The sequence below is a fragment of the Patagioenas fasciata genome, chromosome 5 (genome assembly GCF_037038585.1).
Source record: "Patagioenas fasciata isolate bPatFas1 chromosome 5, bPatFas1.hap1, whole genome shotgun sequence".
Lineage (NCBI taxonomy): Eukaryota > Metazoa > Chordata > Aves > Columbiformes > Columbidae > Patagioenas > Patagioenas fasciata.
Genome location: NC_092524.1, coordinates 69,988,201 through 70,013,384, shown reverse-complemented (window position 1 = coordinate 70,013,384; position 25,184 = coordinate 69,988,201). Strand labels below are relative to the sequence as shown.

Genomic DNA, 25,184 nt, shown 5'->3' with positions numbered 1-25,184 from the left:
TCATCCTATATATTTCAAATGTTTGAGAAGTATTTTTAAACAATATTTAAGATGTTCGCTGAATCTCTTGCATGTTTTATTTCCCTTCGTGCGATCAGGATTGTAAAAACAGCTCTGTTTGAGGTTTTAAGTGGAAAAAAAATGAGCAGCATCTTTACTTTAGCATTTACTTCTCTCTTCCTCCCTTTCCCACAAAAAGCTTTAAAGGGAACGCAGTCTGCCCTGTCAAACAACATAACTTACAGAGATGCTGATAATACTTATAAAACATTATTTAGCTGGTAACGTTACATAACTTACACAAAAAATATAGTGACGTTTAATTAGATACTATCAGAGTTTTATCTTCATGAATACAAAAGCCTTTCCATTCCACTGCATCTCCACACTGGCGCATCCATCTTCATCACAAGAAATTTTAACGGGATGCTGCTTGGCTGTACACAGAATCAGACACTTCAGCTTAAAACAAAAGACATACATATATGTATGTTTTAGAAGAGTAATTTTAAGACGTTAAATAATTTTGTAGTGTATGTAGAGATCCCTGAAGAATAAAAGGAATACTGTTGACTAGATTCTCTCATCAAAGGAATCCTCCAGGAACGGCACTGCTCTGATTTAACTTCAGTTCATTATTTACCTTTGCTGTAACTCCACACCTGCTGATCGATACTGCATTGTAATTTATCGAACGCCCGCTGAAGAAAGATGACTTTCCAGCACTATGCTAATGCAGCAATCAAAAAACTGAGCACAGCAAAGCCAGATGGCTGAGGCTGAACACCTCTTCAGAGAGGTCCCCAGCAAGCCCCAGTCCATACTTTGGGGTGACCTTCAACGACTTTTAAGAGACCAAACCCATCCTCAGAGAATCACAGAATTGTTTTGAGGCCTGTGTCTAGTGCAGTGCCGGGACCAGGATTATTCAATATATTCATCAACAACTTGGACGAGGGAATAGAGTGACTGTCAGCAAGTTTACTGGTGACACCAAGCTGGGAGGAGTGGTGACACTGGGGGTGGTCAGTAGGTCAGAGAGGTTCTCCTGCCCCTCTGCTCTGCCCTGGGGAGACCACACCTGGAATATTGTGTCCAGTTGTGGCCCCTCAGTTCCAGAAGGACAGGGAACTGCTGGAGAGAGTCCAGCGCAGCCACCAAGATGCTGAAGGGAGTGGAGCATCTCCCGTGTGAGGAAAGGCTGAGGGAGCTGGGGCTCTGGAGCTGGAGAAGAGGAGACTGAGGGGGGACTCATTCCTGGGGATCAATATGGAAAGGGGCAGTGTCAGGAGGATGGAGCCAGGCTCTTCTGGGTGACAACCAGTGACAGGACAAGGGGCAATGGGTGCAAACTGGAACACAGGAGGTTCCACTTAAATATGAGAAGAAACTTGTTGGGGGTGAGGGTGTCAGAGCCTGGCCCAGGCTGCCCAGGGAGGCTGTGGAGTCTCCTTCTCTGCAGCCATTCAAACCCGCCTGGACACCTTCCTGTGGAACCTCAGCTGGGTGTTCCTGCTCCATGGGGGGATTGCACTGGATGAGCTTTCCAGGTCCCTTCCAACCCCTCACATTCTGGGATTCTGTGATTTTGGTTGGAAAAGACCCTCAAGATCATTGAGTCCAACCGTTCCCCCACCCCTGGCTCTGCCCCATGGCCCTGAGAACCTCGTCTCCATCTCTTCAACCCCTCCAGGATGGCGCATCTCAAGGCTGTGGTGCCCAAGTCCCCATCTCCGCTCAACCCAGGGACCTTCAGAGCAGCAGCTCCCACACCACTGACACTCTCTCACTTTCAAGGTGGCGAGCGGTGGCAAACAGGGACCATGGGCTGTGTGACACCATGGCAGGTATCGGCCTCAAATCCCAAAGCAGCCTCCACGCTTCTTTACGGTGGAGAATTCAGAAAGCCTCTAGATTGTGAGCTTTTTATTAAAACAAACAACCCAAACCAAAAAACACACACAAAACATGAGATTGTGCATTCTCATATTTCAGATCCTCCAATAGTTTCAAGTAACTTTGCACAAAGCAACTGCTCGCCATAGTGCTTGTCTGCTCAGGGAGACTTGATAACATGGGAAGTCAATAAATTCTGTTCTACCGAGAACTCAAAGCCATTCTTGCTTGTAATGCAAAGTTTTAATTAAAAAAGTTCGGTCTGCACATCGCTGTGTACACAAATTGGACTAATAAACCTTAATTCGTTGCACAGATACGCACCTGCGGCCTCCTAAGGACGCAGTTTTCCAAAGTACTCACTCCACTGCACATTTGGGAATCCCATCCATGCATTATCATCGCTCTGCCATACAATTATGGTCTTTCGTCATCAAATATCTCTTTATTTTCCCTTTTTTTCCCTTTCCTTTTCTTTTTTATTGCAAAACATATGCAGAAGTGAAAAATTATTTATGAACTATGCAATTAAAATTATTCCATTTCTAAAAAATGAGTAAGTTACGACCTGTCTAGCTGCATCATGACCTATGTACTTGTCTGATTTGTATATGACCGTAATTTCTCCAAGCATCAATAGATGTGACAGTGCTTTATTGGCTTGAGCAGATGCCCTGAGACACACGGTCGTATTTCACCCCACAGCCTCAGTGCTCAGTGACTCTTCCTGCAGATCCAGTACAAGTCGGACTTTACACTTTAGGTGAAAAACACAGATTTAAAAAAACCCTCAGAACATATTGCTGCACTTTTCCCAGTTTCGAAGTACTCATGCCCAAAAACAATGAGAGAAAGATTCAATTTTGATGTTACAAAAATGAAATGCTTCTACTTCAAATACCATCGTTGCCTAAGCCAATAAATATCACAATATCTTTTACTCTGAACACAGAACATTTTGCTTGGTTTGAAACAAAAACTACCAACAACCACTCCCCCCGCCTCCAAAAACCAAACCAACCAACCACACATCCAAAAGAATACCCAAAAAACCCCACAAACACCCACGAACCACTTTACACTGGAACTGATTTTTAATTCTGTGCAAACAGACGGTGGAAAATGCGTTTTTTGACAATCTTTTCCTTATCCCACCACACTGAAATCTGCCTAACACAGCTATTTGAAGTAAATGCACGTTCCTTAGAACGTATCCAACGCCTGCACTGGGGGTTGGTACCACTGCCCTGTGGACCCAGGGATGAGAACCCCCCGATCACCCCTATAATCCCCAAATCCTCAGATTACAGGACCCCTTTATATGCAAAGGGCTGGAAAAGGTCTTTCCACAACTTCACTGGTATGTGATGGAACATTTCTTCATGCCTAAAGACATCAGAGGCTTTGGAAAAAAGCCACGTCAAGCACACCCACCCTCCAAAAAAAAAAAAAAAAGAAAATTAAAAAAAGGAGAATTATCCATTCAGTTTATTCTGCCATGAGATTATTTTTGTTGTCAGGAAAGCAATGGCTGGGGCAGCAGCTACTGAAGGCAAGAAGCGCACTGAGGACATGGAATCACAGAATCACGTTGCTTGGGAGAGACCCTCAAGATCATTGAGTTCAACCATTAACTCACCCATGTCCTGAGAACCTCATGTCCGTCTGTCCAACCCTCCAGGGATGGTGACTCCAGCACTGCCCTGGGCAGCCTGTTCCAATGCCCCACAGCCCTTTGGGGAAGAAATTGTTCCTAATATCCAATCTTTGCAACAAGATGTTGACCCTAGGAAACGTGCCATGTGTTCACCAGGTTGTGCTCACTGTACGAGAAGGGAAATAATTCACATGGCTAAATTACAGGATGAGCTGCCCCATCACTGAATTCAAAGGCGGCGGGGGGGAAGATGCATTTTGACGTTTAGTAAAGCAGAGGCAGTGTGATGAGACGGAGGGTCCAAAGCATCCATTGTTATTGGAATACATATTGCTACAGGCTACCAATATGCAACAGGGGTATAAAAATTTCTCCTCCTATTTATTTCATATGATAATATCCAAAACGTTGGGCTTGAAAATGGCTTTAGGTAAAAGTACATTCTTCACAAATTCTTACAGGGACTATTATTTGTCAACGCAAAGTAAGCCCTGCTGACTGCCACAAACAATGATCCTCTGGTTTGGACAGGGCTAGGAAGCTGTTTTCAGTGCAAAACCAACTGCAGAGTCTTTGGTTTCCAAATGCATCTCTTCAAATTCACAGTGGTTGGGGTGCAGGCACCTGGGAACGCTGGTTTTAAACGGTTTGTGCTGAAACTGCTCGTACCTCCCAGAAACACGAGGGAGAAAGCTGAGCAGCCTCCTCGGGCCCCAGAAACAGGCAGGTGACGGATGCTCTTGCCTTGATGGGACGACTTGTGTGCTTCTGTTCGCACACATGCTCAAGCTTCAGTGGGCTGGCTTGCAAAAGCGCAGTTTTTTCATCATCTCACTGAAAGCAGCCTGTGACAGCAACTGTTAACATGCAGGATGTGATCAGTTCTGATTCAGTGCCAGAGATCACAGAGAAATTGTTATTTTCCAGCTTGTTTGCTATAACACATAGGAGAAAAGAGACTGCCTTTTATTCTCTAACAGAGCAAAAAAAAAGTGGTTATTAATGACAGAGAAAAACAGCATTAAAACCACAAAATTATAAGGAATCGAGCAGAACAACTTTAGCACTTTGTTCACAGCCCAAAACACACCAGTCAGAGCAACGCTGTGTTTGGAGGTTATGGATGAAGACCATGATGATGAAGGACCATGACGGATGGAAGAGTCATGTGACTCCAAAATGATAACTTGCAAGAAATGAAAGGGTCAACAAGAATAACTGAAGACCTCAACACCTCATTATGTGAGAAATACTATATTAAGTTGACTATTCCTTCATCTCTGAACTCCTTGCACTTCTGCAAGAGTAATGATTCTTATTTTACACTTAAACCCAAGCCACCCAAGAGGTACCCAAGAGGTACCCAACTCAGCATCCCAAAGGCAGAAGTTTTGTGTGAACTAAATTTGTTTTAATTCCTATTGGCACTAATAGGAATCTCCCAGATGTGAAGGACGGAATAACCACCTCAAAAAAAGACCAAAGCTGGCAACAAATCCAAGTCCTACACTTGCCATGCATTTCCCTTTGGAGTTGGCGTTGATTTACTCCCTACAAATGCTGCAAAGGCATCTGTGGATGTTTTCCACACCATGGCTCAGAGTCCATGAGCTGATGGAGCAAACTCCATCTCAGACACAGGGATGGGGCCATCCAGACCAGCATGATGGAGCGAGGGGAGGAAGTGGTTTAGGTACAGATGTGTCCCCACAAAAAGGAATAGACTTAATTTGGTGTTGCTCTTTCAGGTTACTTGTCCATTAGACTCTCAGAGAGTTTTTCCTCAACAAAAACTACCTTTTTAAACACAATCTCCCCAGTACTACAATTTCAAGGTAGCAAAGGTTACTTCACTCTTCAAGTTTAAAAGGCTTGTGGCTTAGTTGTTCCCTCCAGACTTGCACGTGTTGTCATCAAAACTCTTGAAAAATCAGGCACCACAAAGGTCTAAAAATACTGAATACTGAGAATTAAGAACTTGTCTTCAGAAATGCAGAGGGAGAACTTCTTATGCTCAAAGGCTGAAAACATAAAGACTATCTGATATAAGTGAAGAAGTTTTAAGTGATCACTGAACAATTTAGGAGGAAATTAATGACTGGATCGCAAGGAAAAGAACACTGCGATCATCAGGTACATTGGCAAAGCAGCCGGAGCTTCAGATCCTTCCTACAGCATCTTGGTTGAACCGCTCTGGGTTTCCCTATGAAGATGCAGCATCTGGGGAAACACCCTTAGGTACTTTCTCAAACCACCTTTGAGGAACCTGCTAAATGATTAATTGCAGCAATTTCTCCTAGTTTGACCAGAATGTTTTTCCCTATGAATTTCAGATGTTTCACCGCTTCAAAAAATTAGCACTTCTCTATTGAATGATCAATACACATTTTACTATAAATATCTCACTGAAGGCTGGAGGTTTATTTTCATTCTGCATGGCAGGAAAACACCTTCTCTAGAGTTAACCGGGAAGGACCGAGCTCAATGAATTTCATGGAGCCTTTTTTCTACTGAAGTCAGTACCATTTTAAAATTGGCAGTAGCTGCAGGATTTACGTGGTTGTGCCTTCCCAACAGGAAATTATTTACTGTCCACTAACTAAATTATTCAGTGAGTTTCATGAAACAATCCAAATGTTGTATTTTTATTACTCTCTCAGCTTTTTGAATTCAGCAGCATTCATGTGTTTCAAAATGAAACACAACTTTTCACCTTCATAATAAAGAGCATAATTTAAAGGCAGAACGAAGCAGACGCAGCACCATTTGACTTTCTAGTGATTAATTTTTCTGCTGGCTTTCCAAGGTTGCTACACCGTGTTAAACCACAAACACATCCTCATAACTTAAATACAAGGAAATTAATTAGTTATAGTTCTTAAATGGTTTAAAGAAAATAAATACAAGATGGTTTGTGTCTTGTAGCTACTGCAACTCGCACAGAGCTGAGGGTGGTGCTGAGACCATCAGAGAACCTGTAAAATTCACATCTAGACTCTTATTTGCCTTGTGGGCCAATCTAAATCATAGTTCTTTTTTGGTTGTATAAAGCTGAAAATAATCGGATAGATTAGGAATTGTATATTGTCTCTGCCTGAAGCTCCTGCAATCGCTCTTGGAATAAAGTCTAAGGCAATAATCCCACTCTAGTTACACCCCAGGAAGATGGTGAAGGACTGGCAAGGGTACAAAGAAAACCCACAGAACTCATTAAAGTAACAGAAACTTGCTGCAGAGTGCAAGTGATGAGCTCAGCACATTTGCAGTATCAAAGGAAAAGTCAGGGAAGAGCAACCAACACCTTTAAATCATCCACAAGGGTCTGAAATTCAATAGCGGATCCATTTTCAACATAAAAGGCAGGGATAATGCAGCAATAAAACGGGTTAGAAATCACTTTCCGTTTGCTCAGACTAAGATGTTTATGCAAAATATCTTCTGTCCAAGACATTTCACTTAAAGCCAGCAGTGCGGGAACGTGAAATCTGGTGCTCAGCACCAGGAACCAGCTCCACGGCCCAAAGCATCACCCGAGACTGGACATCTCCAGGACTCCTCCACAACTGCAACAGATGCACCATCCTCATGGTGTCTAAAGATATACAAACCCCATGGTACCCTAAGTAAGCCTTTCTAGCCTGGTTTTGCAAGCAAAGCGCCTTATATAGCTGCTGGTCTTCCCCATGCAACCTTCCAGAGCCCAGTTTTACCCAAATTTGCCTCAGCGCAGCACAAACCTCACCTCCTGGGTGATCCCTTCCTTGAGTTTGTGGGTGAAGATGTGAGAGGAGTTAGTACCACAGCTACGTCATGGTTGGATTCAATGATCTAGAGGGTCTTTTCCAACCAAAATGATTCAATGATCCTATGAGGAGGATGGAGATCTGAAGAGCTTCTCTTCAATCAGAGCACAAGGAGCAGCAGGAACCCAGAAGCCAACAGCTCCCCCATTCCCAGAGCTGCTTGTCTCCTCCAAGAGTAAAAAGGTATGAAAATGTGTTTCTGTCATTAAACTCGGAAGACTGGAGTCTAAACAGAAACAGCAAAAAGTGGCTGCTGAACAGGATTTCTCTACTTTAAAGTCACCCTTTATAATAGAATCGTGTTCCGAAGTGACAAAACCATCTTGAAAAAAACATCAGTTTTGAGCTGCCTGGATTTCCTTTGATAACAACCCTTTCAGATATTACTTCTGCTTCTCATTCTCTCCATCTCTCCCCATTTCATTCCTCTGCAAGACCCCTGGGAAAAACAGAATATTCAAGAGAAACAGCTTCACACCCAAAATGCTGCCAGAGACTTCACAAGTAAACTGATGTAGGCAGAAGAAAATGTTTCTCTTCTGGTCTTTGGGTAATACACATCTTGAATAATTCCTGCAACAATCATTATAGGATATATTTTTGGGCAGAGATGCTTTGAAACCGACGGACAAGAAATGCATCTGTAAATGAGAAAACAAAAGCAGCAGTTGCTATTCCTGCGTAGACGGCGCACGTGATAAGGCTGGGACCTACGTGCTTGTAGCCACCAACAGCTGAACCATCAATAGAAAGGAAAGCTCACTTGTTTTCCTTCTGTGTGAAAGTAAAACATAAATAAATTTGCACAATTAAAAGAAAAATTGAAACTCATGAGTTTGTTCCCAGAACACGCTTGTACTTCCAAGGGTCCCCATGCAAAGCTTTGTGGATGCTTAATTTTGTGCTCCTGCAAAGCTCATGTGTGCAGAAGCAAAGATGCCAGCGCTACCCCATTCTGCACCCCGACAATAACCCCGGGACGCTTCTGGCCCACCTCTGCTCCAGCAAATTAAATCCACCTCACTGAACATCATAAAACGCCGGCTTTAAACGGCTCTTTTTCCACTACGTTGTCTCCTGCAAATAGCACCGAGGTTATTGATTTCCCGCAGTGCAATATCGGCCTGTTTACTTAAACTAGTTCCCATTTTAAAAGCTCCATAAAACATAAGCTGGAAAAATCACGCTGGACTTCAAACAGCAGCGGCAGCAGAATCGGTGCATGAAGAGACTCTGAGAAAAACCCCTTCTAAGTATTGAAAGCTGGTGACTACCCGGCTCTGCTTTTCCACTCGCGTTGGACTTTATCAGCGTTTCCTCCAGCACAGCCCGTGCTGCGTCCCTCTGAGACCTGAAGATGCGCACCTGCCTGATTTCCAGACATCTTTCCGAATTAAACTCTAAATCTCAGTGATCCAGCAACATCAGCTGCGCTTTATCTCCCTTCCCCAGGAACCACCGCTCGGACACGCTGAATTACACCTCGCGGCCTCATCGAGCTAAAAAGGAGAGTGAGATGCTGAGATTTAACGCGTTCTCGGCCGCGATGACAAAGAAAGGAGGTGACATTTGATTTCGCTTGGAGAGCTGGGAAGGGAGGAAAGAGGGAGGAAAAGGGAAAAGAGAGGAAATGTTGACAAGGGAGAGTTGGCAGCTCGGCCGAGACGGCAGCTGGGGATGAAACGTTACCAACAGGACTTGGGGCCAGGAAAGATCAGCAGCTGCTGAGCACAAGTCACACACACTGCATCAAGCCCAAATAACAAAATTAAAGAACAAAAAATCGGAAGCATACACTGAAATTATCCAAACTGCATTTATTTTTCCAACACTTTTTTTTTGTGTGTCTTTCAAAATACAACATCTAATTGTGTTGTGTAACTAGGAGTCACAAACTATTAAACAACACAATGACATGAAGCCCAGGGGGGCTTAACTGATTCCAAACAGAGAATATTCATTCATACGAACTAAATCTATCCAGATCTAGTTACTGTAATCATCAGATTCAACCTTTTTCCTCAGGCAATCCCAAACCACCAGAGATTGGTGGACAATTAAGCACGGCATATAATACCTGTATGGTCCAAGTGCTGGACAGGAGATGGGACAAGGGACATCCAGGCTCAGCCAGGATGGAAAATCCTGGTTATCTCTTGAAAGTGCCAGTGACACCAAACCCCACCTCTGTAGCCATGTTTTTGCTTCTGTGTACACTCTATTTCCTTTGCTTCAGAGGATGAAGTGGCCAAGTCTCCTTTCGACAGCAAGAAAGTCTAGAACGATATTAAACAACACTGGAAAAGATCTGAGTATCTTCTACCCTACAGTTGAGAAAGGTTCTGCAAGACCTTTGCTCAGAGAAACGAAACCGAGCCAGTCTTTGAATCCTACTGACTCAGACGTTTTAGCTTATTTCCAATTCAGAACCCAACCAGAGGAGAATTTACCCAAAAAAAAACACCCAGTGACCACAAATAGCATCATTCATGTCTTGTTGAGCTTTCCTGGCACACCTTTAAATGACTCCCACGAGTGCCAAGGAAATGGATCTGGGCACAGTTCCCACATGAAGAACTGCAAATAGACATAAAAAACCACCCAAACCAAACCTGGTTCAGCTTGCGACTAGAAATAAAAGGTCAGGATTACAGGAGCAGACTTGTAGAGTAAAGGCTAAAGAAATCATGGCATTATTAAGCAATGGAGATGATTTCCAAAGGGAAATAAAGATAGCTTCAAATTATGGAATGTATAGAACTTGAAAAGCTGATAGCACAGGGAAAAGGGGCTACAGCCACTAACTCAGCACTGCCCGGTACACAGTGATGATCCATCCCCAAATGCTCTGCTGCACTGGGGAGTTTCCTGAGGCTCTGGACGTCTCACCACATTTCTACTGTATGAGATTTAACCCATTTTTGCAGTGGAAAATGGTGTGCAAGGCAAGTTGGTGTGTCCGGAGAAAGCGCATTGCAGGGGCTGGGGATGAGGTTTTAATGAGCTCGTTCTTCATGTATTATGGTTGCACTGAATAGGAACAAACTAACGAGCTTTGAGCTTTCTTTTTCTTGGATATTAAGAACCCAAAAACACAACACAATTCCCACCCTAGAAAAAGCCCACAATCCAATGAACCACCAAAATCAGAAAAATCATTGCCAGACAAACACAGCTACAGCTTTTGGCTTCAAGATCCACTTTCCTTTTACAAGGAGACTACAAAACGAAAGAAGCAGCTGAACTAAACTTCAGCTCACCAGAATTTACACGACTGGGTCTTCTCCAACCATGCACTTGGTTGGCTCTTGGAGTTGGCAGCCTAAAGAGTTCTTTGGTTTTTATTGTCATTTCACTTCCTTTGGCTGTTGTGTAAATTTCCTTGATTTTACAAGAGATTTTTAGTTAATTATGTATTTACCTAGTTAGCATAATTGTCTTCAATTATGTAATTAGTGTTCATATGTGGAATCATTTGAACATATGATTAGATATAATTACACCATTAAAACGTGCAAGTCATAAATATCTTTATCATTTTGATTGATAGACACACAAGGAGGGGAAAAATAAAGATCTCACTGGTTATTTTTATCTCCTGGATCCTGAAATGTGCCAGAGAAAGAGGATCCAGCCTATAATGTTGCTGTAAGTATTTATAAGGACCTATCAAGACTGTGCCAAGGTTGCACCTTTGAAGCAGAGGTAGAATGAGTCAAACCACTCAAAACTAAAGAGCAAAGAGTCACCCGGTGTAACGAGATTTTTATGTAAAAGGAAAGAAAAAACACACTAATAAGAATAATCTGGGTAATACTTGTTTAGTGTCTAAACATTCACTTGCCGTTATGAAGAATAACGGCCCACTCAGAGGAATGTAATTCAGAACAAAACACGCAAGTTGTTCCTGCTCGTTCTGATGGAAGATGCTGCTGCACCCTAAAAAGGGGCTTTAAAGCTCCTTGTACTTTTTATAGCTACTTCTACAACAACCAATGTACCTGTCCTTGTCAGAAAAGTCACATTTTTTAGTTCCGTTTGGCTTTATTTCGGCAGCTGTAGTACAGTGCCAGAACAAATAATTGCCACGTACCAAATGAATTAATACAGAGACAGCTGAGTCTTCTTTTTAATTGCTTTTGGTTGGGAAAGCAAACATTTACACATAGATTAAATAGTTAAGCTTATTTAAAGCTCAACTTCTCTTCAAGTTCAGATTTCTTGCTTTTTCTAACACACAGAACAGTTATCAAAACCAACCAAACAGAAAAATAAAGCCCCACCTGTGCCTAAGCTGATTCCAAAAGCTTGGGGGGTGGAGGGAGAAGCCCAACACAACAATAGAACAAGATCTCTTCAGCACCTCTTGGGAATAAATCACAGAGCAGCCCTCAGCAAAAGGCATCTGGTTTTTCCAGCCCAAAAACTCGCTCGTGCCCTGCAGAGCATCCAAAGAACGACGACAGGAGGGTTGTTTTAAGAGTCAGACCAGAAACAACCCAACTTGTTCAAACTCTGTCACCATCAGACACCTCAGATGCACGAGATTTGGTGAGTAGCATTTATTTCTTCAAAATGCAAAAGCAACCATGTTGCCCCTCAGTTCCAGAAGGACAGGGAACTGCTGGAGAGAGTCCAGCGCAGCCACCAAGATGCTGAAGGGAGTGGAGCATCTCCCGGGTGAGGAAAGGCTGAGGGAGCTGGGGCTCTGGAGCTGGAGAAGAGGAGACTGAGGGGGGACTCATTCATGGGGATCAGTATGGAAAGGGGCAGTGTCAGGAGGATGGAGCCAGGCTCTTCTGGGTGACAACCAGTGACAAGACAAGGGGCAATGGGTGCAAACTGGAACACGGGAGGTTCCACTTGAATATGAGAAGAAACTTCTTCCTGGAGAGGGTGTCAGAGCCTGGCCCAGGCTGCCCAGGGAGGTTGTGGAGTCTCCTTCTGTGCAGCCATTCAAACCCGCCTGGACACCTTCCTGTGGAACCTCAGCTGGGTGTTCCTGCTCCATGGGGGGATTGCACTGGATGAGCTTTCCAGGGCCCTTCAACCCCTGGCATTCTGGGGTTCTGTGAAGATCCAGCCTCAGGAGGTGAGGGTTTTGCTCCTGGTCCTCAGGTGCCATTGAGGCATTGCTGTGAAAGCTCTGTCTTCAACACCAAGAAGATGCATGGAACACAAGACAGTAACTTCCCTGCACACAGAATCATGGTGTTGCAAAACCATCTTCCCTCTGCTCACTGAATTTAGTGGGATATAAGAAGACGGCTCTGAAGAACTATCGAGTCTTTGATGTTCAAAGACTGAACTGTCAGTCATAGAAGTGCACGCTGGTGTTACAGAAACCTCCATGTGAAGGGCATCAGCTCTAGATACAAACTGTGGAGTGAAGTGTAGAAGGTACCAGCATCAAGTTTGTAGTCAGAGTCACTTTGGTTGGAAGAGACCCTCAAAATCGTTGAGTTCAACCGTTAACCCACCCCTGGCACTGCCCTATGTCCTGAGAACCTCATGTCCGTCTGTCCAGCCCTCCAGGGATGGTGACTCCAGCACTGCCCTGGGCAGCCTGTTCCAATGCCCCACAGCCCTTTGGGGAAGAAATTGTTCCCCACATCCAACCTCAACCTCCCCTGGTGCAACTTGAGGCCGTTTCCTCTCATCCTATTGCATGTTACTTGGGAGAAGAGACCAACACCCTCCACACTACACACCACACCTTCTCAGAAACACTAATATATGTTTGGACTTTTGGATATAACATATCATTTTTGGCAAAGAACTCAAATGAACAGCAAAACAAATGTGGTTTCCAACCAAGAACCCTTGGAAAAGAAATATGAGGAGCTCACTGCTCTGAGGTTTTATTTGCAGATGTAGGGAAACATCTTTCACTATGTACACGGCAATAGGAACGATTCCCTGTTCTGCTCCATGAAAAGCACCTTCAAGTGTTTCTTTAGGAGATACGTTTCCACAGATCAGCTACCAGAACGTACTTCTGCTTCAGCCCCAGCAGATCTGCATGTGCTGCATGTTTCCCTGTGTTATTAAATAATCTCTTCACTCATGAAATATGCTATTTTTCAGCAAGATCTCACAGCAACACACCTCATTCCCCAAATCACGCACCCCGCTTTTTATTATGAGACCAGCATGTTCATCAGCCATGGGAAAAAAAGCCACTTGTGCAGCCTTTCAGTCACCGTCCTACCTTTTAACAACCACCAGAAGAAAAGGAAAACAAGAGCTGACAACAGACAGACAGAATCCAAAGACCAGAGAGCACAGATGGGGAAAATCCAGAGGAAAGGGAGAAGACGGACAAAATCCATTCAGAGAAGCGTCCATATTTCAGAAAACCACACAATATTGCTGTTTGCCTTCCGATGATGGGAGATTTGTGCTCTGCGTTCATTGGAAACTTTCCGTAAGGGATTTCTGGCCGCTTTTCAGCTTCCACAAGAGTCAATATGAGGCTGGTACAGCAAAAATCACCACCCTGGATGTCATTCCCAGCTCCAGGTGATCCTCTGATCCTCTCATTTTGGTGATTGCTGATGCTTTCGCAGGCCAAGGCTCAACATTCTCTAACTGAGAGACCGTGACTGAAACACACGCTTCACTTGCCCTGATGTTGCATTTATCATGATTGAAGTCGACCTCTTTCCCCACCACTTCCGAGCCCTTTTTGGAAACCTGCAAACGTTTTCCTTGCTAAGAGGCAGCAGCCTCCTGGAACCAGGAGAATCAGCAAGATACAACTGCTCGGATTATTCTGAGTAAAACAACTCAAGAATTCCATTTTTCTTTTAATCAGCTTGCAAAGCACGTGTCTCCTAATCCAGCTTCCTGCAGACGATGGGCTCAATTATCATCAATGGCTTTACGCTTCTTTCAGTGACATATTCACAACGTATTCCATGGGACCACGTGCTGTTTGCAGCGTACGATGGTGGTACCATAGCAAAATGGTGTTGTTCAAGACAATATTATGTTTTCATAGTTACAGAGGGAACGCGATTGTTGTCATCCTGAGGATGAAAGCCCTCGCTGGAGCGCAGCAAGGAAGGTCACCAGCCATCCCCATGGCACCAACCACAGCATCCAGCTCCAGGTCACGGTGAAAACCTGCGTCCCAAGGGGATGATGGACCATGAAGGATGCTGGACCTTCCTCGTTACTGCTGCCCAAAAAGCTCTGCACTCCATGGAGAAGAGGCTACAGCTGCCACCAAACTAGGACAACTCCACAACACCCTTTTATTAATTGCCATTTAACTGTGAGGTTTTAGGATTAGACTACCACCAGGCAAGGACTCCATGTCCAGTAGAGGTTTTGGGGGTGGTTTGTGTTTTCTCCTGGATCGCTTTTTGGAAGTATAATTCTTATAACCTTCACCATCAATTCTATCACCAACAGAAATGGCTGGGTCTCAGCATCTCCAGACATCCTCCTTCCTCACTGCTTTCACCACCTCTGCCTGTTCTTACTTCAAGGCTCTCACAGTCATCCTCAGGAAAGCCCTTCCTCCCACAGCTGAGCCTACGGACGATTTACCATTGAGAAAAGATACATATTTATTAACAATATCAATAAAGGAGGTCCAGACGCAAGCAAAGGCAACTTCTCAAACACCCCAAGTACATCAGGATATCACTAAGCATTGCAACAGCCCGGGCCATGAGTGTGAGGTGACAGGCGGTGGATTTGTATTAATTAATTTGTATTAATACCATTCAGCGCTTCACTCATCTGCTTCCAGCTCCAGCAAACGAGCTCCTCGCCAAGCAGCGCGGTATCTCCATTACAGACACATGTAACTGCGGCACGTTATACAAACACCTTCCGTATTTAAAATGCACACTACCTTAATTACTCAGTGTGATTAGCGTAGCCTTCTCTAACATTTCAGAACAGAATCCTACCCTCACCTTATTACGGTGCACAAAAAAAAGAATTAACATTTTCTGGCACTCCATCTATTACAATACAGAAAGCAGCATTTCACATAAACAAACTAAAAACCCCGCATGTGATGTTCTCTTTGAAGCATAAAAGGCTGTTCTGAAGTAAAGTGGGTGCTACATTTTCTATTTTAATTGATACGAATTCTTATTAACTGCTGATGTCGCCAAAGAAAGTGATTTGTGGGAGGGGGGTTACTTACACGGGAACAGCTGTTTTCCCACTGCATTCTGCACAGCCTTATTACAATCATTGTGTTCTTGTTAGGAAAATTGATGATGATTCCATATGACACTCCTCAGTTCACGGGAAGACTTTACAAATGTTCAGTGAACACCTGACAAAATCCAGCCTGACTCATGACTAAATTAGCCTGCATTTTATGCTGGAAAAAACCCTCTGTAAGTGTTTGACTCAATAAAGCTCACATTTAGCTACAAAAGTCGTGTGTTCTCATCGTCATTCGGCATTAAAAGAAATCCGTAATTAAACTTTACATGCCATTTTTGCTGTTGAGGCTATGAGCGGCTCAGATCTTTTCTTCCTAAAGAACGGCGCCTGAATTCACAGCTCTGCAGAGCCCTGCAGGTGCACCACAGAACCCCAGAATGTGAGGGGTTGGAAGGGCCCTGGAAAGCTCATCCAGTGCAATCCCCCCATGGAGCAGGAACACCCAGCTGAGGTTCCACAGGAAGGTGTCCAGGCGGGTTTGAATGGCTGCAGAGAAGGAGACTCCACAACCTCCCTGGGCAGCCTGGGCCAGGCTCTGACACCCTCACCCCCAACAAGTTTCTTCTCCTCTTTCAGTGGAACCTCTTGTGTTCCAGTTTGCACCCATTGTCCCTTGCCCTACCACTGGTTGTCATCAGTGCTCACTACAACCCTCCCCCTGCTCTGAAAAGAGAAATAAGTGTCAAATGTGGGGGAAAAAAAATAAATCTACAGGTCAGAAATCACAGCGAGGAGCAGACAGTATTGACAGACAAACAAGCAGGAGAGTCCTGAAGTGTCTTGGTTCCAAGAAACCTGGTGCATCCGGGCACATCACAAACTGAGACCACGACACAGATTCACAGGATGGTTTGGGTTGAAGGGACCTTCCCAGCTCCCCCAGTGCCACCCCTGCCATGAGCAGGGACATCTTCACCAGCTCAGGTTGCTCAGAGCCCCGTCCAGCCCGGCCTGGGATGTCTCCAGGCATGGTTCAGCCACCACCTCTCTGCCCAACCTGGGTCAGGCTCTCACCACCCTCAGAGACAACAATTCCTTCCTCCAGGTCATATAGAATAAGCTCCATTCCTCCATAGGCTGTGCAGGAGAGCCTCACTAGTCTAAGTAAAACTCACCTTCCCTTCATACCCAAACAGCAAAGGGCTTTGCAGAATTTTGTTCAAAGATCCAACCTGAGGGATTGTACTTGGTATTTGCCCACCCACCGTTACCCTCACCTGAACATGGATATGGCAGTTTAAAAACTTCACCAAGGAAAATTAGTTTCTATGGCAATTAATGGCACATTTAATAGATCAAGTGATGAGTGCTGTGTGTAAGAATGCTGCAAATTATGAATTGTGGTGATATCAGATGCTACACAATCATTGCACAGATAATGTACATGCAATGATATATTGGTGTGCTCAGAGCCTTCTGTATGAGTGTGGATAAGTTTTGAGGAACAACAGCGTGTGTTTGTAATTCTCTTCTGCAATAATTACTGTAGCTTTACATTATTCTCCCCAAAAGCCTCATCAATACTGATTAGACCTTAACAAATATAAAACTAAGTTTCCAAACAGCTTCCAGTTTGAAAGTGCAACCACTGCTCTGAACGCATGAGTTTCCCCATCTCCCACCTGTAACTGATCACAAGCAGGATTTTGCGGCGTATGGTGAGAAGCCAGTGGATCTGAAGACACGTTTTCAAAGAGAGGCCCCTATAGAGCAGCGTCACTTCAACACGACTCGGAGCAGATCACAAGGCAGCACATACGAGTCCTCAGCCCGTTGCAGAACTACGTCGATTGATCAAAAAGTTAAAAGCAACACTCGGAAAGACAAAAAGGCATAAACGTGCACTTTGGTAAAGCGTGCAGGAGCACTGACACGAAAGAGAAAATAAAACAACCCCATTCATTCCTCCTCCCGGAGGTAGAAAGGAAAAGAGATGGAGGCTGTGCTGGTGAGAGCAGTTCTGCAGAGCAGGAGGCTGCAGCGGAGCCATCAGCGAGGTCTCCTCTCCTTGGGGCTGGTCCATGGGATGGTGGGGCTTGAGGAGAAGGGTTCTTGGGCTGACTGGACATGTAGAGGAGCCTTTGGAGCCTCCTTGAGGACCATCTCCCCTTGAAGTAATGGCATCACCTCAACTCATTGTCACCTCCCTAAGCCACAGAGACACCACGCTCCTTTTAGGCCAACAAGAAGGCAATGACCGGACAAACATCAGACAAGACGAGCTGATGTCCTCTACGGTCGAAGGGCTCAGCTTGGTCCTTCTCTAGGCTCGGCTTCTTAAGCTGCCCCATCCTGTAGTGCTGGCACATTCTCCAGCCCATCGCTAGGCCTGGCATCTGGCTGAGACCGCAGAAGGACCCAGAGGAGAAACATTGACAGGAGATTTTCCTCTACTAACCACTAGATACTTGGCTTTTGAGCTGCCTCGCCATGATTGTGGAGCCCTACTGTGAGCTCACAATCGGGAAAGCAGGTGACTGCAGCTAATTAGCCCCCAAAACAAGAACAAAATTCTTTGTGGAGTCCATGATTTTAAAGAGAACTTAATTTTGCAGCTGTAATTAACTGCAGCTCCAAACCCCCAGCTATTAAGGTGCTCAATTACCAAACTCGGTGTGTAAATCAAGAAAAGAAGTTCCTGCTTTAGCATTCGCACCCGCTCTTAAACGCTATTCCCAAAATTGAAGGCTTGCAAACCATACTACCACACTAAATAAAGCTAATTACTAACACCAGCCTTATGTATTTAAGGATCTTTTCCCTTGAGTGCTGCTCCCAGCCCTCACCGGGCAGGAACAGAAGCCCCGTCAACCAACCAGCACAAGGTTTGTGAAGTTTGAAACCCAAAATTCAGCTCTCTCCTCCATGCAATGGGGACCACACAGGTGTTTAAAGCTAAACACAGGCTGCCAGGTAATGGCATCACTTGTGATGGTCAAAGCAAGAACATTTGTCTGCCCGCTCCTGACTTGGGGGTCAGAAACACAGCAAACATCAATGGGAGATTTTATAAATGTCTCGGGAGGGTCACTGACTTCTTACAGCATTTAAAAAAAGGACTTTCTGTGTATGCCAATAATTGAAAAAAGTTTGAGAAACACATGCAAGTTGAATAAGATTCTTAGAATAGATACATAATTATGTATTTTATAAACTCACTTCCCAGGGTCTGATAAAATAGCATTTTGAAAATAATTTCCATAAAATTTGCAAACCAAATATGATAACCTTCTGCGCGAAAATCGGTAAAAAAAATTGAAGTGCTGAAAATGCTGGCAATTACCACAAAATGCGGATGGCTCTCTTCAGAAAAGAAGAAAAGTAAAACTGTTTTCTCCACCTCCATCTGGAAGAACAGGAAGAATACTGCCAATGCTCCCCCTCAAACCCATCTCATATTGAAGGTCGTCTGCACTTCGGAAACCAACAACAATATATTACACCAAGCTTCATATAGAAACTCTGTGCATAAACACCAAATACTATCAGTCTTTAAAATGCCCAATTATTGGCGGGTCAGAATAATTCTCAGGCAGCTGGAAATGCCAAGCACGACCCTGCTGATTTCACACCCCCCTGATCTGCTTCACCTCCACCGATGCTTTTCCCCAGCAGCTCCATTGATCAAAGCAATGCCGAGGTTGGTGAGATCCATGGCGTTCTTGTTTAAGAGAAGCCAAATTTCATGGGCAACAAGTCATCGAATCATTTTGGCTGGAACAGACCCTAAGGATCATCAAGTCCAACCATAACCTAATTCCAGCACTAAATCATGTCCCTAAGTCCAGCGGGCTGTGGCTCCCACAGAGTTACATGTCAAAGTTTAAATACGGCAATGCAAAAAGCTATGCTATCTTATGGTGTCTTAGCCTTTTTTTGTAACTTTCTGGAGCTTTAAAATCAAATGGAAATTAAATAGGTAGATGATAAAAGGGCTAATGTTCAAACCCAGCCCAGCCAAGCCTCCTGTATTTCACTCTGCAATCACCTGTCTGAGATCACCACAACCATCCCCTCGTTCTCAGGCAATTCATCTGCAAAAAATATGACGAGTCCTGGAGAGCTGTAACATGAGAGCGAGCGTGAGAGAGCAGACCGAGCTGCGGCTGGCACGGAAAATCTATAAACAGGTAAAATGAAGAGAAATCAATTCTCCAGCCTGAACCCCAGATGAGAAAAATGGATATTTTTATTAAAAAAAAAAAAAAAGGCAGCAGATACGTGGTTGGTTTCTCGTTAAGACATTTTGGTTTAAGAGGGTTTTTTTTTTTTTAATCAGCAGCATCATGAGCTCCGTTACTGTTTGAGATGGCACCTTTCAGAGCTGGTCCACAGCACCTCCTGCAGGTCACAACAGCCCCGCTCGCTGGGGAGCTGTTTCGGGCAGGTTTGAGGAGGAGCTTGGATTTCGGCTGCACCAAAGCTCCCAGGCTGTGGGTCAGCTTTGCTGGAAGAGATGGCTTGAGGAAGAAACCTTCTCTTCTATGGGGTAAGACAGAAAGTTGGGGTGTTCAGCCTGGAGAAGCTCCAGGGAGACCTTACTGTGGCCTTTCTAGACTTAAAATGAGCCCGTAAGAAAGATGCAGACAGACTTCTTAGCAGGATCTGTTGTGATAGGACATGGGGTGATGGTTTTAAACTAAAGGAGGGAGATTCAGGCTGGACATGAGGAAGAAGAAATTGTTGGCCCTGAGGGTGAGAGCCTGGCCCAGGTTCCCAGAGAGGTGGTGGCTGAACCATCCCTGGAGACATCCCAGGCCAGGCTGGACGGGGCTCTGAGCAACCTGAGCTGGTGAAGATGTCCCTGTCATGGCAGGGGGGGCACTGGATGAGTTTTGAAGGTCCCTCCAACCCCAGCCATTCTATGATTCCAAGGAAACTCACTGGAAGTATCAGTATCAGTCTACCTGCTCTTTTCCACCTGCACACAGATGTGTATTGACCTCCACCCAAACACACCGCACAACAAAAACTGCTCCGTCTAGAGTCAGCTGCTTAAAATGATGTTCAATAAGCCTGGATAAGAAAAGCTCAGGAAGGCAGAACGAACCCAACATTACTGACAGGCACTGAGAGACAAGGACTTGTTTCAGGGGGCAGGTCCCATCTCCACCACATTGAACGGCACCTTGTGCCACAGCAAATCTGCTAACAAATCCTGCTTCAACCAGTGCTACGTTAAAACAGTATTATAAAAGTTTGTGAACATGGTGTGTATCAACCCAGAGTCTCTCACTTGGCTCTTCCAACAAGGAGCCACCAGCATCATCCCCTTATATCCCTTAACAACGCTCTATGAGCCACCAACCTCCTGTTGAAGCAAAGAGGACAACCGGCAACAGGAGAGAGTGCAATAGGAGGGCAATAGATAGTTTGCATACCTTGTGAGGCACTGAATCCTAAACTTCCTAAGAACAGCAGTGATTTTAGGATAGCACTGTTCTCATTTGGGGTGTTATCAAAACATCCAGACACTTGGCTAGGTTTTGTGGGTTTTTTTTTTGTTCTTCTTCACCTGGCAAAGAACAGAGATCACTTAATTTAAAAGAAAAATGGCCCATTTAATAACCTGGCTTTAATGTGCAACTGCAGCTGAGAGGGTGCAACTGTGTGCAGTTAAAGCAGAGTTTTCTAAGGCAGAGCCTGACCTGTGCCTTCCCTGGAGCCAGCACAGGTTAAACTTCAGCTTCTTTATTCTTAAATCTTCTAATTAAATTGGAAACAGCTACAGAATAAGTAGCAGAGAATGGGCAAATCTTTCCTTCCTGGGAGGAACATCACCTGTCTGCAGACCTGAGGTCTCCAGGGACCCCCGTTTCCCCAGCTCCCTTCGCAGATCCCTGCACTTCACAGCTCTGTCCCATGCGATTGTACGAGGGAGATGTTTAATTCACCACCTTGCTAAGAAAACCCTTGTGAGGTTTTCTAGCGGTCAGAATCTCATACAAATACCTGCATTGTGAAACATGGGGATCTCAGGTCATTGCAGACGGGTCCTCAGCTCTCGGTACTCAACTTGTTGGCCAACAGAGCAAGATGAGAGGACACAGCAGAAGACAAAGTGGCCACTTCAAGACAACAGAGAGCATAGAAGAGATGGAAATGGAAAAGCAGGGCAGAAGAGGAATAAAGCATCACATTTGCACAAGCCTTATATGGTCCTGACCTAAAATAACCTGTTAATGGGGCACCCTGAGCCAGGGAAGATGGTGATGAGGGGACACAGCAGGGCAGCTGTAGCGCAGGTTGACAAGATTCTTTTGCTTTGAAGGTGATGCTATAAGATAGTCAGGCCTAGGAAAATGGTAACTTACTTCTGCTTAACTTGTGTTTTCTGCAGGGCTGCAGTTCCGTGGTTCCAATGACATCCAAGACCCAGGCGCACAGCGAGACGCCCTGAGCCCTCGTGTGCCCCCTCTCCAGCTGTTCACTCTGGTGCGGAATGTTCACTCCAGCTGTCCCTGTCCTCACCTTAGTTTTCCTTTCCCTTCTACCAACCTCCATGGATCTCAAACATCCACATCAGGACGCCACATTACAGTACAATACAGGACAAGGGGTAATGGGTGCAAACTGGAACACAAGAGGTTCCAATTAAAGATGAGAAGAAACTTGTTGGGGGTGAGGGTGGCAGAGCCTGGCCCAGGCTGCCCAGGGAGGTTGTGGAGTCTCCTTCTGTGCAGCCATTCAAACCCGCCTGGACACCTTCCTGTGGAACCTCAGCTGGGTGTTCCTGCTCCATGGGGGGATTGCACTGCATGAGCTTTCCAGGGCCCTTCCAACCCCTCACATTCTGGGATTCTGTGACTTGTCGATTTTAATCATAGAATCATTTCACCTGGAAGAGACTCTCAGGATCATAGAGTCCAGCCATAACCTCACTCTAGCACTAAACCCTGTCCCTAAGAACCTCATCTAAACACCTTTTAAACACCGCCAGGGATCCCATGTACCTAGCCAGTCATTCATAAAAAGCCATGAACTTTTCTGCCGTTTATATTTCCTCTGCACCATCCCAATACAAAACCAACAGCTGGGCAAATCCCACCCCCTGGAGCCTGATCTCTACCACCCTGCACCAGTCTCGCCCTTAGCAGAACGTTAAACCAACCTGCAGGGGCTCAGAGGGAGCAGCGGGACGGGGGTGACAGGGACGGGGACTCACCTGTGGCCGAGGGTGGCCGGTGACCAGGCAGGTGAGCTCCAGCGTCTCGCCCTCGCGGATGGTGTAGACCCTCTCCGAGTAGCGCTCCTCCTCGATGTTGCAGGCCAGACCCGAGTGCACGATCCGCACCGTAGGGGGGGCTGCGAGACCCAGAGAGAAACACCAGGTGAGCACCTGCACCCCAGGTACACCCAGACCCCCGTCCACCCCGAGCTGGCATTTCCACTCTTTTTGACACTCAGCACACATTCGGCACCAGAAGAGATTACCACCCTATTTATTCACACCTAGCAATCCCCTGAATGAAACCTTTGCAAACCCACTCACGTTGCAGTTATTTTTGTTTCCGTTTCCAAATGGACTCTGCATTATTGGTTTTTTTAATCATATATATTTCTAAATGTATCACACTCCTTACGCAAATAAAAAGTCTTAATTAAACTATTAAAATTAAACAGGAGAAGCAGTGGGACTGATGCTACTTCCTTTCAAAGTTGATACCAAAATCCTGCTGCTGTCACGGTGGGATCAGGATTTGGAGCAGAGGTTAAGTTCAAGCAGAACACTTACTTTAATTTTCCTGTATATGCAACCTGAACTACAGGACTTTACGCTGTTTTACACGTTGTAGATGCAGGAAAAGCACAATGTCATTGCTAATAACCACATGCACAAATCACAGCTGTTTCAACCAGTCTCCAAAGCACGTTGCTGGCTTCACACTTCTCTTTATTTCTGAACCATAAGAAAGCTGAGTTTCAGTCCTACCAGCAAATAAAGTAAGAAACTACTAAACAGAAGAGATAAAACATCATTTTGGTGAGATTTCAAGACACAGTATTTCACCTTTTCTTCTCAACAGTGCACTGCTTTGGTTCAGGAGGAGTGAACACGTCAGAGTCCTCACTGAACTCTTAAACCACAAGCAGAACAATTATAGCTGAGGCCAATAGGACTCAAAGCTCCCCCAGTGCCCCCCCTGCCATGACAGGGACATCTTCACCAGCTCAGGTTGCTCAGAGCCCCGTCCAGCCTGGCCTGGGATGTCTCCAGGGATGGTTCAGCCACCACCTCTCTGGCCAACCTGGGCCAGGCTCTCACCACCCTCAGGGACAACAATTTCTTCCTCATGTCCAGCCCAAGGTGCCCTGACAGTGTCAGGTCAACTAAATGAACAGGAAGAAAGTAATTATGTCAGGCTATAATGATTAAGTCAGATATTCCCGGCTACTTTGCACTGCCCGTGTCCATCTCAGTCTACTATATTTAGTTCATTTTTCAATGTGCTCGGCCTATCTCAACCTCTTCAGCAAGCGTTTAAGCAAGCTGTCCTTGGCAGAGCCTCTCTACAAAGCACTGGCAGAACAGATGTTTCCTGCATTACTGGTGTGCTCACAAGTCTAAGGGTACAAGGTGACACAGGTCACATTTAGCCAGACAAGCTCAACCACCTGCCTCAACTTTGCTTTCCTACTGCTCAGGAGACCTGTTTAACAGCCCCAGCACCCTCCCCATGCACAGCCGGTGCTTTGCAAGGTTAAAAATGCTATTTACTGCTTAGAAGAAACAAATCTAACCTATCCTTCCCTTGGTACCATCGCTCCAGATTGCTCTTCCCGTGGAGCTCTGGGCCACAACTGGGGCTTTCGGCATCTCCCACAGTGTAAATAATAAACCACGGGAACGTTGCAGCAGAGCCACGGAGCAGAAAGGTAAAATAAGGTTCAGCACAAATCAGGAGACTTACGATAAAATTAGAAGAGTCAGCAACATTATGCCAACATCCTGCTGCCTTTTAAATCCGTATTACATTAATATTACATTTACATTCATATTATATTCATATAACTTCAAATTACATTTGAAATGTCCTTCATTTTAGTGTCTATGCCGCTGCTCTGTATCTATTAGGTTTGGGAAGGCAGTACAGAAAAGAAAAAATACTCCCCTGTGTATCATTATGGTCAAAAAATACACTGGTTTAAGAGGAGATCAAACCAATAAAGGAAAATAAAAAATATTCTTACTTCTTTAAGTTTTAAAGTTTTATGGTCCGGAAGACATTGCAGAATTATGAAATGTCACCTCCCTCTGTACCGCAGGAATATTCATCGCAGCTGCTTCTGAAATACACCTCTAACGATTTACTACGTTAAAGTAATACACATCTGGCATTTATTTTGTTTGTGGCATTTTAGAAGAACGCGTCTCGTGATTATACACGGTCAATATTACATGGAAGGATCCATCGCGGCAACGCGCACACGCGAAAAGCCGCAACCACAGAACCCTGAACAACCCTGCCTGCTTATGCTGCAAAGAGAAGTCGTGTGGCGTCGAGATTTCTTCTTGCAAAAGAAACGCGGTGCCAGCCTGACCTTCTGCCACATCTCCTGACATCCTGATGCTCTGTGGGTCCCTTTATTGGTTGCTCTTTTCCAGCCATTCCAACGTATTTCCCTTCTCT

At 45.0% G+C, this 25,184-nt stretch overlaps 1 protein-coding gene across 1 annotated transcript in view; it reads right to left on the bottom strand.

Moving 5' to 3' along the window:
- Nucleotides 1-25,184, bottom strand: part of MDGA2 (MAM domain containing glycosylphosphatidylinositol anchor 2) — a 286,373-nt gene that overhangs the window by 147,997 nt on the left and 113,192 nt on the right. The window contains exon 2 of the mRNA XM_065839695.2: nt 22,718-22,857. Coding sequence (XP_065695767.1) covers nt 22,718-22,857 — 140 coding nt within the window. The remainder of the gene's footprint in view (nt 1-22,717; nt 22,858-25,184) is intronic.